We start from the raw sequence: 16,117 nt of genomic DNA on the forward strand, positions 1-16,117 counted from the left end.
GCCGAGTCAAACCAGGAGTGTACGAGGTACCAAACGCAGAGCAGGAGAGTAGTCAGTAAGCCAGGGTCAAAATGAAGCAGGGTCAAATAGTTCAAGAAGCTGCAGCAGGGCCAGGAAACCAAACGAGAAGAATCACAAGCAAGGAGGAACAGGAAAGGCAGGTATAAATAGACAGAGGGCGGGAGCTAGCTCCGTCTGGCCAGGCTGTGATAGGCTCTCCCACTCCTAAGCCTGCCATCCTGAGTGGTGGAAGATGGAGTCAGTCTCACAGACATAGAAGCAGGTGCAGACTGATTACCTATGGGCGTAGATACAGAAGCTGTGCCTGGCAGATCCTTAACAGCACCATAACAAAGCTCATACATATATACAACACCAGAACCAAGCTCAGTTTATATATACAGCACCTGAACAAAGCTCAGTACATGAATACAGCACCAGAACCAAGATCAGTATATATATATATATATATATATATATATATATATATATATACACATACTGTATACAGCACCAGAACAAAACTCAATACATAAATACAACATCAGAACCAAGCTCAGTACATAAATAAAGCACCAGAACAAAGCTCAGTACATGAATACAGTATCAGAACCAAGCTCAGTACATAAATACAACACCAGAACCAAGCTCTATAAATAAATACTACATCAGAACAAAGCTCAGTACATATATACAGCACTAGAACCAAGCTCAGTACATATATACAGCACAAGAACAAAGCTCAATACATATATACATCCCCAGAACCAAGCTCATACATATATACAACACCAGAACCAAGCTCAGTATATATATATACAGCACGAGAACCAAGCTCAGTACATATATACAGCACCAGAACAAAGCTCAGTATATATATAGCACCAGAACAAAGCTCAGTACATAAATACAGCTCCAGAACCAAGCTCAATACATATATACAGCACCAGAACAAACTCAGTACATAAATACAGAACCAGATCCAAGATCAGTACATATATACACAGCACCAGAATCAAGCTCAATAAATATATACAGCACCAGAACAAAGCACAGTGCATAAATACAGCATCAGCACAAATACAGCTCAATTTAGTGCAACCCCTGCCGTATAGGTTTGTATGGAGTAAAACTACAGCTCCCAGCATGGCCCGAACAAGGATAAGGATATGCTGGGAGTTGCTGTTCCACAAAAAAAAGTCATACCATCCATCATCTCGCTGCAGATCATACAGTGACTACAGTACTGATTAGAGGCAGAATAAACATTTACATGAAGTGACTCATAGGTGACATCTTTTCAGATTATAGTTGTTCTTGTTCTCTTTTCTTCTCCCTCCGATCCAGACCTCTGTGATGACTAATCCCGGCCATAGCCCATTTCTGCAGTTTTACGCTTAGATGTCTTCAGCTTCTCCCTTTTCTCACCTTTCTGTACCTATAAACGAAGATAAAACTTTCATGCTGCCACACACAATGCCCCTAAATATAATAGCACCATACACTGCACCACATACATAGTGTCCCCTGTAGATAGTGCCAAACATACATAGTGCCCCCCTGTAGATAGTGGCCCCCAGAAATCCTCCTGTAAATAGTAGCCCCTGTAGATAGTGCCCCACATATAGTCCCCTATAGGTAGTGCCCCACATATAGCCCCCTGTAGATAGTGCTCCACATATAACTATCCACTGTGTTCCTGGTTATAATGGCACCATACACAGTGCCCCCCCACACAGTGCCCCATGTAGATAGTGCCCCCAAAGAGCCCCCCAAAGATAGTGCCCCCCATAGAGCCCCCTGTAGACTATGCCCCACATAGAGCCCCCTGTAGACAGTGCCTCACATAGATCCCCTGTATACAGTGCCCCACATACATAGTGCCCCCATAAAGCCCCCTGTAGATAGTGGTCAACAGAAATCCTCCTGTAGATAGTAGCCCCTGAAGATAGTGCCCCACATATAGACCCCTGTAGATAGTGCCCCACATATAGCCCCCTGTAGATAGTGCTCCATATATAGCCCCCTGTAGATAGTGCTCCACATATAGCCCCCTTTAGATAGTATGCAACATATAGCCCCCTGTAGATAGTGCTCCAAATATAGCACTTTTGTAGACAGTGCTCCACATATAGCCCCTCACACTTTTAACAGAAAAAAAAACCTTTACATACTCATCTTATCCCGTTTCCGCGCTGTCCTCTTGCAATGCAGGTCTGCTCTCTTCTGAGCAGGTCTGCTGGGCTGAACAATGCAAGCAGCGCGATGACGTCATCACGCTGCTTGCGTCATTGAAAGACGCTAATTGCCAGGGCAGAATGACTTGCCCAGCCATTCAGCACCTTTCAACGACGCAAGCTGTGCAATGACATATTCGCGCCACTTGCGTCTGTAAAGAGTGGCAGGACCATTCTGTCCTGCCAATCAGCGTCTTTCAATGACGCAAGCGGCATGATAATGTCATTGAAAGGTGCTGATTGGCGGGGTGCCATGCCCCTCCATTCAACAACCCAAGCGGCGCGATGATGCGCCGCTTACGTCATTGGAAGGCGCTGAATGGCGGGGCACTTATATCTGTAATCAGAAGATCGTATGGTGAAGTTCCCTAGTGGGACTTAAAAAAATAATTAAAAACAGTCAAATAAAGTTTTTGAAAATATATTTTAAAAAAAGTGAACAGTAAAAATAAAATAAAACCTTTTTTTTTATTTAATAAAAGTATAAAAAAAAATGAAAAGTACACATGTATGGTATCGCTGCGATCGTAACAACACAAAGAATAAAGGTAACACATTAATTCAACTGTATAGTGAACGCCGTACAAAAAAACGCTAAAAACAACGTCAAAATCGCTTTTTTTCTGCATTCCCCCACCAAAACAATATAATAAAAGTTAATCAATAAGTCCTATGCACCCCAAAAGTAACAATGAAAACTACACCAAGTGTGAATATGGTGATATCAACGGAAAAATAATACAGTTATGGCTCTTGGAATGCGGTTATGAAAAAATTTATTATTTTTGTTTAAAAGGTTTTTTATTGTGCAAATGTAGTAAAACATAAAAAACCTAAACATATGTAGTATCGTCGTAATCGTACCGAACCATAGAACAAAGGTAACATGGTATTTTTTCCGCATAGTGAACGGCGTAAATTTAAAATGTGAAAAACAATGCAGGAATAGTGTTTTTTTTCAATTCCCTTCCCCAAAAAAGTTAATAAAAGTTAATAAATATAATATATGCACCAAAAAATGGTGCCATTAAAATACACAACTCGTCCCGCAAAAAACAAGCCCTCATACGCCTATGTTGACGGAAAAATAAAAGAGTTATAACTCTTGGAATGTGAAGATGAGAAAAATAAAAAAGAATGCTTGGTCATTAAGACCAAAATAGGCCTGGTCGTTAAGGGGTTAATGGAAGAGGTTATTTATAATGTTATTTTACCCATAAATACGTTTCCGAGTTTTATTTAATTAACATTTGGAATTTACACTCAGAAGAGCTTAATGTGACTACGATCATACACCTAAGTACACATGTATACACACACATACAAATACACTCAGCTGTCCTTCCTCTGCAGGTCAGGATTGATCTCTCCGAGCAGGTAGCCATTTTACTTACCTGCCTCTTTGCTTACATTGCTAGAGGAAAAGGTAGAAAACCTGTGATAGTACCGTCATGTGTGGAGAGAGCCTGTCACACTGCTCTATAGGATTGAAAAATGTCAGAAAAACTGCATGTACAAAATGATGCTCAATTAAACGCCACCAAAAACTCATGTAAAATGCCATAAAATAATGCATATAACATTTTAAAAAATGCTGGCGTTTTTTCATGCAGTTTAAAACGGCAGACAAAAACCCTGTGTGATCCTGGCCATAGGCTAGATTTACATGAGCGTTGCGCATCTCGGATGTGAAAAACTGGAGTTTTTTTACGTCTGAGGTGCATTGGTGCTCTGCGCTGCAGGACGCGTCATCACGCATACCCCATAGATTAGAATCTATGGAGGCATGCGTGAAGCGTGAAAAAATAGGACATGTCCTATTTTCTCGCGGACCCTTCACACGGTCCGTTGAAACAACGGCCGTGTGAACGGCCACATTGAATTACATAGGTCCGTGTGATGGCCGTTGTTTCAACAGACGTCACACGGACGTATTACACGTTCATCTGAATGAGGCCTTAGGCAGTGAAAACAGAGAGGATGTTGGGGGAAAGTTCTGAATAGATAGATGACATGCAGTCTGGAACCATTCCTGATTATGTAGGTAATAATGTTGTGCCTTTGTAACATGAACAACATACACCGATCAGCCATAACATTAGTTCTTGTTCAAACAGTGCAGATTTGATGCAGATTTTGCATGTATTGTTTAAGCCAAAACCAGGAATGGAACCTAAACAGGAGAAATATATAAGACAAGGCCTTAAAGTGTCTCCTCTTTTGGATCCAATTCTGATTTTGACTTAAAAAATGCTAAGGCTATGTTCACACAGGGCCATACTCTGCAGGAAAAGTAGACAGCGCATATGACCCAGAACACTCCAGCTAAATATTTGCACCAAATGGTGTGCATATAGTCAGTTGGATTTTTCACTGCGAAATATAAAAAAATAAAAAAGGTCTATAATTACCTCTCCGGGCGTTGCCATAGAAACATGTCCCTTCTTTCATGTGACCCTGCTGATTGGCTGCAGGGGTCATATTTAATGAAACGTTCATCACGTGGGGCAGCCTGGAAACAGCAGCCAGAAGAGCAGGGACACTTTGTTATGACAGCACCGTGAGATTTAACTAGAAACTTTTTTGTTTTATCCTGCGGAATTTGCTGCGAATACGCAGCGTAATCGCAGCAAATTCCGCAAACAATGGCACTCAATGGGGAAATACTGCAACACCATATTATATTCTTATTTGTTTCTAACATGCACACGGCCGTAGCCGTGTGCACGGCCCGTGATTATGGCACGGACGGCCGCGGATTGTCATCCGCGGGCCGTCCCCAAGTCACGGACCGTGCAGACATTGATTTCAGTGAGCCCGGGGCTCTAGGAGCGGATTCCCCGGCCAGAGCTTCGGCAATGCTCTGGCCATGGATTCCGCTCCAGGTGTAGCCCCTGACGTCACTGTCCATATATGGATATTGAGGGCAGGAGCTTCTCCAGGAGCGGAATACCGAGCCAGAGTGTTGCCGATGCTCTGGGCTGGGATTCCGCTCCTGGAGGGGCCCCTGACATCACTGTCCATATATGGATAGTAACGCCAGGTGCCTCACCAGGCGCGGAATCCCCGGCCAGAGCATCGGCAATGCTCTGGCCTGGGATTCCGCTCCTGCAGGGAGCCCCTGACGTCACTACAGTGATGTCAGGGGCTCCCTCTAGGAGCGGTATCCCCTACAAGAGCGTCGTCAATGCTCTGGCCGGGGATTCCGCTCATGGAGAAGCCCCTGACGTCACTGTCCATATATGGACAGTAATGTTAGGGGCTTTAAGATGTCGGAATTCCCGGCCAGAGCGTCGGCAACGCTCCTGAGGATGCAGATACAGCTGAAACTGGGACATACCACTGGCCACCCGAGACAGCGGGACACCGCCTGGAATCCGGGACTGCCCCACTGAATCCCGGATGGTTGGCAGATTTGATGGTGATGTTCTGTGTCTTAATGAGGGTGCTTTCACATGTGCCGCTTTGATGAAGTTTTTTAGAGTGCACACTCACATTGCGGTGGCCGCATGCAGACGAAACAAAACCCACATTCAGGGGTTAATGGCTGCACGATTTTGCCATTAATACCACAGTGTTGCTGGCAAAATCATGCGACCATTTACCACTGCATGTGACGTGGCTTCATCGGCATGCTGCCGCCGCACCCTTAATGCAGTTCTTAAAGTGTAACTAAACGTTCGACAAACTTCTGACATGTCGTAGTGACATGTCAGAAGTTTTGATTGGTGGGGGTCCGAGCACTGAGACCCCCACCAATAGCTAAAACAAAGCAGCAGAAGTGCTCGCGTAAGTGCCCAGCCGCTTCGTGTCTGTTCGGCTTTTTACGGAAAGCCGATGTATCAGAGTACGGGCTCATAGACTTTCTATTGAGCCCGTACTCCAATACATTGATTTTCGGAAAAAGCCAAACAGACATGAATGCATGCATTTTTAATACTAGCATATGTATGCATTTAAAAAAGCGCACCAAAACTGCACATGTAAAGTTATCCTGCACTGTAACGTTGACGGGTAGGAGCTTTGCCGTGTGTGTGTTCAGAGTCATATGAGCTGTGGTGGGTGACGGGCAGGGGTCTCCTCATGTGTGCCAGCATGTATCAATCCAGCAAGCCAGTCGCGGCCTAGTATGCCACAAATTGGTGGTCCATCCCCTGCATCGGGAAAGCACCCTTGGCTCTATCCGAGATTGTGAAAGTCAGCCATCAACCGCTTGCCCAAGCGATGTTGTACCAAGAACTGTGCCTCTCTGTGTTTTTCTGCTGTGGCCACGTGTGCTGCTAACACTATCCTAGTAAAGTTCAGTTGCCATAAAATCTCCTGGTATCCTTTCCATCTTTTCGGCAACACCCCTGCCAAGGCCATGCACCAACCGAGCCCCGATCTGTAGATAATGATGCTTCAATGACGCTCCATCTAATTTCTTTTTTAATTTGGCCAAAACATAAGGTGGATTTCATACAGGGGAAAAGTATAATAGAAAAAAAAACTGCTTGCAACACTGCACTGTGTGAACAAGGCCAGCTTTGTACATAGAGGGAAGGAGGTCTCCTTCTAGTGGTGGTTTCCAATGGGGGTGACACTTCTATACCCCTAATGACCTGAGATAGGAGGATTTTATCTGCTTTCCCTGATCCTTAGATTGATTCCCCACAACTTTGTATGTTAATGTTGTAGGACTTGTGGGGAGGGGATCCCTGCACAGGTTTTCACCACCCATTCAAATAAGAGAGGAAGCCAGCCTAGGCTGGGCCCCCTTTCTCCCCCATAGAAGCATGTTCTGCCTCTATGGTAGGTACACCCATGAACAAGACCTGTGGATGAAGTTAAACACCTAAAATGAAGCAAGTTATCTGGGAGTTATGTCTGGGAGTCCCCTTTCTGTATATATATATGTATATAGCATTTGTTGACTTCAATGGGAACTGTATAAATATGTATGCAGCGGGCTACCTCTTGTGGCGACTGTAGGAAGAGAATTGTATAATTTAATTCTATGAATGTGCAGGGAAATATTCTGCTGGCACTGCTTATGAGAGGACACTCTGCTGGCACTGTGTATTGGTGGGGGGCAGACTTCTGGAGAGATTTTTTATTTGTTTTTGAAGGGGAGCACTCAGTGTTGTGCTCGAAATTGTCTGCGAGGACAATCGCATTTATTGTTTATGGGCGGGCAACTATGCAGCTAAACGGCAGTTTACCGTGGGATTATTAACAATGAAAGTGCTTTAACCTGTTGTCGGCCGTTTCGGCCGCATCATGGAGGCACCTCGGCCTCGCTGCGTTCGCAACGTGAGAATTCAGCCTTAAAGTCGGCAGGTACGATATTACATTCCTAACATGATCTGAAATCCACATGGGTAGAGTTGTTGTTTAATAAGTCTCTGTTATTATAGTGTTAAATTTGAATACAATTGTTTCCAACATATTTATATAATACATATAATGTTACAGTTTAAATTTGTACTTCTGTGTAAAAAGCAACAATATACACCATACAGTCCTGTAAAATCTGCACATTTACATATTACTCCCCGCGTAAATAAAGACATCTCAAAAACCAACAGATCGGCCATCTCTGAGAGCTCCCTACACTACCAGCATCATTCACGGCGAATAACTACTCATAGGGAAATAAGTCCGTCCCGGAAAACATGGCAGGCCTGATTATCATTTATGAGCCTGTTTAGCTGTATCCATGTTTATGTCTGTCAATGTGTATGGAACAAGATAGCAGGGGATGCTGCAGCCCTCTTCTCCATGGCAACTGTTTCCATGGAACCGCCTTTCTCTTCCTCCTGGTACCATGGAGACTGTAGTCATGGGCCAGCTGCAAGATGTTGCTAGGGAGAAAAAGAAGGCTGTGTGCTAATGAGCAGAGCTGTATACACTACAGTGCATGTGTATACATAGGTAAATAATGGCAGGTGATACAGCCCAAGAAATAAATCCAAATAAACCTGCAGTCATACCCTCCCCATTGCTATATATATATATATATATATATATATATATATATATATATTTTTTTTTTTTTTTTTTATTATATATTTTTTTTTTTTATACATTTCTATTATGCACATGTATTTAATATATTTAACATTCAATTATGATTTCTAGCCTATGGAAGAAAAACTATCTGCCGCTAAAACCTGGGCATCGGTTCATACCCAGTTACCTCAGCTGACCCCCAACTACTCCCCCTGTATCCATTTTTCTTCCACCCACAGCCAGCCCAGCTTCTCTCCTTCACCCACAGCACATCTTTCCCAGCACCCGGATATCATAAATGCTCCAAACTTCCAGCACACCTCCCCCCTGCTGGCCACCACTAACCCTCTTTGCACATCTCCACCCTGACAGAAGCCCCTCCACATCCAGCTCTCCTCCTCCTTTCCATCCTCCACCCCCTCCAGCCGTCTCAAACCTGCATCTATAAGCACTGAGAGGTGAGTGAAGAGCTATGTGTGAGTGAACGGATTGTAATGTAAAATGTGTGACATATATAGGTGAATGATTGTGGTTACACTCCATGCTGTACTCTATATGTAGTCATGTTACCACATTGCCTTGGTTATTAAATACACCGGGATCAATTTGTACCCCTTCGATAATTCCGTCTATGTGTGCACTTGCACAACATCTTTAGTCAATATCGGTGTATATGTTGTTAGGTGCATCTGATCTGTGTGTCCTTTGTAAATAATGACTATTTAGCTTTGTTTTATATATTATTTAGAAATGTGTTCTGTAATGCATGTGATTGGCCTAGAAATATTAAGTAGTGTTTTAGTTGGCTTATGCATAGATACATTTTTGACAACACTTGTGCCCATTGGTTGAGGTATTCTCTTTTTTTTATTTATACACTATTGTATGTTTTAACATAACTCATTGAACGTGTCCCACATTGAGTACTATGACTTTTTATTTTTATAATTTTAATGATAAGTTTTCCCTTTGCTAGGTTTACCAAAGTCTCAATGTGATAATAGTCATTCTGCCAGTAATTTTTCATTTTTACTATACGCCATTAATAATTTACATTGTTTCTGGTAAAGTGAACAAGAGCATAAAATAGCAATAAATAAACAGTTTAAACCCCAGCATCCTTTATATGGCTTGAAAAATGTGGATTCTTATTCTCACTGCGTTGACAACAGAGTGTAAACTCACTGAACCGTGTATAGTATTTAATGTAACTGTCATGTTCTCTTTTTCCAGGTATTTTTAGTAGCCACATGCGCTAACTGAGATTAACAGTGACAGACCATTGTACACTGGATCAAACAGGGAGCTCCTACCTGGATAATGGACAAACAGGTATAGAGACAGGTAATATAAGAGATCAAAAACTACACAAACTTGCTTTAAAAAAAATACCTTGGAAAGAAAAAGGTAAATCTCGGTAGAGGAGAGATACATTACCTAGACTGTGTATACATGACGCCAGCCGTTTATTTATCAACGTGTGAATGCCTGTGGATACAGAGAAACTAATAATGCGTGGATTGTGGAGCAGGTAATTAAAAGGCAAACTGGGGGTCGGACGAGATCGATGTGAAACCGGCTCTTGCATGTTCAGCGGGGGAACATTTGGGTTTTCAGATGGTGGATGTTACGTGGGGGACTGGCATGAGGGTCGAGCACATGGTTATGGGGTATGCAAGGGCCCCACAAGGCAGGGAGAATACAGTGGCCTTTGGAGTAACGGATTTGAATCTCTGGGAGTTTATACCTGGCCCAGTGGTAATACGTATCGTGGATACTGGGACCAAGGCAAAAGGAATGGACTAGGCGAAGAGCACAAGGGACGATGGCTATATCGGGGCGAGTGGACACATGGATTAAAAGGAAGGCTTGGAGTGAGAGAGAGCCTCTCTGGAGCAAGATATGAAGGTTTATGGACAGACGGACAGCAGGATGGATATGGCGTGGAGACATATTCAGATGGAGGTAAGACGGCAATCATTTGAATTTTAATGGGATTTTATTGTGTAACACATATGACATAAAGAGTACATGATGAAAAAAATCTGCTTTGGTAACTTGAACCTTTCAAATTGTTTAGATTTTGATAATAAGTTTAATATAAATTTTTATTTTTTAGCACTGCAATGATCTGTACTATGTAACTAATTAATGGTAGCATGCCATGTCTTTTTACTTATATTTACACGCTTTGATTTTGTCTACCTTGCATTTCCTTCCTTTTCTACAGGTACATATCAAGGACAGTGGCAGGCTGGGAAACGTCATGGATATGGGGTTCGCCAGAGTGTCCCATATCACCAAGCTGCACTCCTACGTTCTCCTCGAACACCAACCCTAAATTCTTTGCCTCAGTCCCCTGGTCCACATTCTCATACAAATCCAGTACTCCTTCCAGGAAGTCCAGCCTCTGGATCTCGTGGGGGTTTTGTTCTGAAAGTTCGAGGGGTTGGATCAGATGGCCCAGGACCTGGAGGGAGTGGTAAGCCCAAGAAACGGGGCTTTTTTTTCACACGTTCACTCATACTCAGTGGTTTCCGACTACATCGTGGATCAGACACAAAAACACCCTTAGGTGGTCGAGACAGCCAACGTAGTTCTTTAAGAAGTGAGACAAGGGGGGCTGGAGGATCCTTGGGGTCTAGTGCCAGTCAGGATGGATCAAGTGCCAGTGTAGCAGAAACAGAGTCTGAGTTGCCAATTGCTGCATGGGAAACAGAGACTTATGCTGGCGAATGGAAGGGTGACCGCCGCAGTGGGTATGGAGTAAGCCGAAGGTCCAATGGCCTTTGCTATGAAGGAGAATGGTTGAGGAATCGTCGGCATGGCTATGGTAGAACCACCTATCCTGATGGGTCACGTGAAGAGGGAAAGTACAAAATGAATATGTTGGCTAGTGGAAAAGTCAAGAGCCTGTTTCCACTACGAAGAGGAAAAGGGAGGGAGAAGGTGGAAAGAGCTGTAGAGGCTGCAAGAAGAGCAGAAGTTACAGCAAGACAGAAACAAGAGATGGCAATAGCCAGGTAAGTGTAACTAGAAAACCTTACTTACATAACAATTATTCCAAAAAATATGTTTTTTGTTATTTTTTATCCTTTCAATGGCATTGTGCAAAGGTAGAATTGATCATGTATTCTACACATGAACAAGGCTCATTAAAGTTTGTTAACTTTGTTAAGCTGACTGTACACATGCAGGATTTAATCAGGTTTTTTTATGCAATTTTTGTAGTAGATTAAAAAAAAAAAGAAGTACAATCTATCCTTTAGGCCTCATGCCCACTTAGTTATTTTCTTCAGTGTGCTGGCATATTAATTTCTATGGGGCCATGCACATTTCTGTTGTTTTAATGGAACCGTGTGGCTGTTTTGAGAAAAATAGGACAGGTCCTACTCCTGTTCGTTTTTGACGGAACAGTCTCGGCCATTTCATTCATTTGGTCCATTGAAACAATGGACCGCACACGGAAGCCATCTGTGTGTGGTCCGTGCTTCACGGATCTGTCATTAGCCGCTGTACGACGGGCAATGGATGTGTGCATGAAGCCTTACACTTTCCCTCCTTTTATGATCCACACCTGTGTTTTTGCTTAAAAACCCTGATAAAAATAAAGTCAATCTTGCCATTACGTTGAAAAACGTATTAGCGCATTGCATAAGTAGCAATTTCCTAATACAATGTTATTGTTGGAGCACTTCTGATAATAATAATAATATGCATGGCTGCAGCTAATTTAACCCCTTAAAGACCAAGGCATTGTTGGCCTTTAGACCAGATTAGCAATATTAGGCTGGGGCATCACCTATAACTTATTGTTTTGTAGTCTGTCAAAGATTTTTTTTTTTACGTGACATGATCATCTATATTTTCTTGTTGAAACTAGAGCTGCCATAGCAGCCCCAGTTACAGGGGAGAACAGCCTTGTTACTGGTAGTCTGAATCAGGGCTGGCGTTCTGAAGGTCACATGATCAGTAACCAGGCCCAACAGAGGAATCTGCACTACCACCCCCTCTATTGTATACACAAGGCTTATTGAGTGTTGTGAATAATATTAGAAGAGAGAAACAGGGGCCCATAAATGTTCGTTAGATTAATCTTTCGGATCCTGCCAACAACTTAATGTGTATGATGGCTTCCCTACTGTCCCAGATGCCAGATGTGGGGTAAAACGAACGTTGGGCAGATTGGATGTCAACATACCCAATTCTTTCCTGTGCTGGAAGATGAGCAGTTTACCTTCCTCTCCCCATGTAAATAGAGATGCACTCTCAGCCGGGCCAAACGTGCACGTTTATGAAGCGGCAGGTAGAAACTAGTGCTCGTCTGACAGTTGTCTTATGTGCATGGCCAGGTTTAGACGTAGCTTCTGCCTTCTCTAATGAGTGACCAGATGTTTCTCACAGCCAGACACCTGACCAATGCCCACTTGTGTAGCTTTGTTTCTACAACAGTCTCAAAAATCTTACTGCAGATCAAAATACTAGATGCCAAAAGATACAAACAGTTATTATGAGGTTAAAAGGGTATTTTCAGTTTTATTCTTTGAGTAATGAAAAGTTAAACAATTAATTAATATACTTTCTGTATCAATTCCTCACAGTTTTCAGGATCTCTGCTTGTTGTTATTCAGTAGAAACATTCATTGTTTACTTCCAGTGGATACAATTCTGTCCATGGTTATGTGATGGACACAAAGGTGGAGGACTTATTACACCTAGGATTTGTTCAAATTCACGTTGTGGCTTCCTTTTATGATGTAAGCAGCACTGCTGTGCCCCATTCATTGAACAATGGATACCACCACTGCCCATCGGATCCCTTTAGTCCGTTGGGCTCCGGCATGGCTGTTTGCATCACTATTTTTCCCCATCAAATATGGTGAAATTTGTGACAGAGGCTCGAAATAGAGCCTACAACACAGATAATGAGAGCCTTACGGTACGGTATATTTAAACATATCAACTGCCAGAAAACATATATTTGCTGAAACCAGAATACTCTTCTAAGGCTTCGTTCACACCTGCGTCGGGGTTCCATTCATGGGTTCCGTCAGACCTTTCCGTCAGGGGAATCCATGAACGGAAACCATAGCTTTTCGTTTGCATTATCATTTCAATGGCAACGCTTCCGTTGCTAATGGTTTCTGTTTGTCTCCGTTCCGTACGATTTCCGTTTTTTTTTGCGGTCTCAATAGCGCAGTCAACTACGCTATTGATTCCGCCGAAAAAAACGGAAACCTTATGGAACCGAGATAAACGTTTGGTCTCCCTTCAGGGGTTCCCCTGATGGAAAGGCCTGACGGAACCCATGAACGGAACCCCGATGCAGATGTGAACGAAGCCTAAGATCTAAATACACTGTCACCTACACTCATTCCCCCTCTATTCTGATCCTACGCGTTTCCATACACTGATTTAATCAGGGGGTCTATTTTACTTTAAGCTAACTAACATGCCAGCGATAGTTAAACTTGTTGGTACATTGTTTGTATATGCACAGAAGCGTGCTCGCATTTGATATCAGTGGCGTGCTTCCACTGGGACTGAGAGTTTACATAGATGACGCTCCACCCCTCAGGCTGAGGCCAAGCCTCCCTGCCAACCAATTAAAGCCGCAGACGTCACTCGTGACATTCGACCGTTCAGAGACATGCACGCCGTGTGACCTGCCCAGCCAATCACCGCCGCCCAAGCTGCCAGCAACGTCAGCGTTAAAACTCCTGCAGGGTATGCTGTCCCATCATTAAGGGGATGTTTGCAGCTTCTATATACAGTGACTTCACCACCCCCATATATAGTGTTTGGACATTATTAAGATTATACCATCACATACCATCCTACAATATATTATTTACTTTATATTATATGTTATTTTATATTGAGATGATTACACACACAGATGTGGAGGGCTGCAAAGCTCAAGGGGAACTGACTAATACTCCAGATAGCATAGTAACTCTATCCAAACATGCACACTGTATATGTTTAAATAAAGCATGTATAGTTAAATTGATCATTTAACCCATCTGGTTGCATACAGGCCATCCTATAGATCCACTGTGCTTCCTTTCTTAGGATCAAGTTGTCCCAATCACCGCCTCTTTTTGGTGGACGTACCCATTCAATTGCGTGAAAGCGTAAACATTGTGCCTTCCCTTGGAGTTTCTCATGTACATGTTCCGACAAAGGGGTATCCCTGTCATTTACAATATCCCCTATATGATCCCTAATACGGCGATTAAATTGCCGGATGGTCTTCCCCACGTGATTCAATGGGCATGCGCAGCTGATCAGGTATATGACACCCATCATTCTGCAATTAACAAAATCCTGAATACTATATTCAACATGAGTGGTCACACTTGGAAACTTCTTTCCACCTTGAATAAAACTGCAAGCTCTGCAGCTCCCACATCTGTGTGTGCCTGGGATCTTACGGTCCAACCATGTTCCCATTAATGCTAACCATTAAAGATAAATTTTACTCTTCAGTCACATTCATTGAATTGTCAATTTATAATTGTGGGAGCACAATAAATATGAAAATACAGTGAAATATTAGTGTAAGCCAGAGTTTCCCAACCTTTTTTAGGCTCGATGCACCCCTGGGGAAAAAAAATTCCTCAGGGCACCCCTACCAAAAAAGTTTACAAAACGACAAAAAACGGCTAAAAACAAGCACTACACTCTGAGGGTATGAACACACGGGCTATTTTCAGCCGATTTTCTTGCCATAGATGTCCCGAAAAACGGCTGAAAAATCGGAAGCCTCAGCCCCCCCCAGTAAAGTGACCATAAGGCTTAAGCCCCCTCCAGTATATTTACCATAAGCCCCCTACAGTAAAGTGACCATCAGCCCCCTCAAGTAAAGTGACCATCAGGCCCTCCAGTAAAGTGACTATCAGCCTCACCCCCCCCCCCAGTAAAGTGACCATCAGCCTCAACCCCTCAGTAAAGTGACCATCAGCCCCCTCTCTAAAGTGACCATCAGCCCCCCAGTAAAGTGACCATCAGCCTCAGCCCCCCAGTAAAGGGACCATCAGCCCCCACCAGTAAAGTGACCATCAGCCCCCTCCAGTAAAGTGACCATCAGCCTCAGTCCCCCCCAGTAAAGTGACCATCAGCCCCCCTGTAAAGTTACCATCAGCCTCAGCCCCCCGTAAAGTGACCATCAGCCCCCTCGAGTAAAGTGACCATCAGCCCCTCCAGTAAAGTGACCATCAGCCCTCTCCTGTAAAATGACCATCAGCTCCCCACTCACAGTAAAATGACCATCAGCCCCCCACTCCCAGTAAAATAACCATCAGCCCCCCACTCACAGTAAAATGACCACCTCAGTAAAGAGAACATAAGCCCCCCAGTAAAGTGACCATCAGCCTCAGCCCCCCCAGCAAAATGACCATCAGCCCCCCAGTAAAGGGACCGTAAGCTTCAGCCCCCCACTCACAGTAAAGCGACCATCAGCCCCCACTCACGGTAAAATGACCATCAGCCCCTCACTCACAGTAAAATTACTATCAGCCCCCCACTCACAGTAAAATGACCATCAGCCCACCACTCACAGTAAAAGGACCATCAGCCGGCTCCAGTAAAGCCACCATCAGTCTCCCACTAACAGTGAAATGAACATCAGCCCCCCACTCCCAGTAAAATAACCATCAGCCCCCAACTCACAGTAAAATGACCACCTCAGTAAAGAGAACATAAGCCCCCCAGTAAAGTGACCATCAGCCTCAGCCCCCCCCCAGCAAAATGACCATCAGCCCCCCAGTAAAGGGACCGTAAGCTTCAGCCCCCCACTCACAGTAAAGCGACCATCAGCCCCCACTCACGGTAAAATGACCATCAGCCCCTCACTCACAGTAAAATTACTATCAGCCCCCCACTCA

At 43.6% G+C, this 16,117-nt stretch overlaps 1 protein-coding gene across 2 annotated transcripts in view; it reads left to right on the plus strand.

The window, feature by feature from the left end:
• Positions 1–8,453: 8,453 nt before the first annotated feature.
• JPH4 (junctophilin 4) overlaps positions 8,454–16,117 on the plus strand; it is a 48,637-nt gene continuing 40,973 nt past the window's right edge. Inside the window, exons 1-3 of one of the 2 annotated variants that reach the window (XM_075828922.1) lie at positions 8,454–8,686; positions 9,462–10,193; positions 10,459–11,251. In XM_075828922.1, coding sequence (XP_075685037.1) covers positions 9,815–10,193; positions 10,459–11,251 — 1,172 coding nt within the window. In that variant the 5' untranslated portion in view covers positions 8,454–8,686; positions 9,462–9,814. The remainder of the gene's footprint in view (positions 8,687–9,461; positions 10,194–10,458; positions 11,252–16,117) is intronic. The other variant, XM_075828923.1, reaches the window with a different exon arrangement.

Source organism: Rhinoderma darwinii, chromosome 1 (genome assembly GCF_050947455.1).
Source record: "Rhinoderma darwinii isolate aRhiDar2 chromosome 1, aRhiDar2.hap1, whole genome shotgun sequence".
In the NCBI taxonomy this organism is placed as follows: domain Eukaryota; kingdom Metazoa; phylum Chordata; class Amphibia; order Anura; family Rhinodermatidae; genus Rhinoderma; species Rhinoderma darwinii.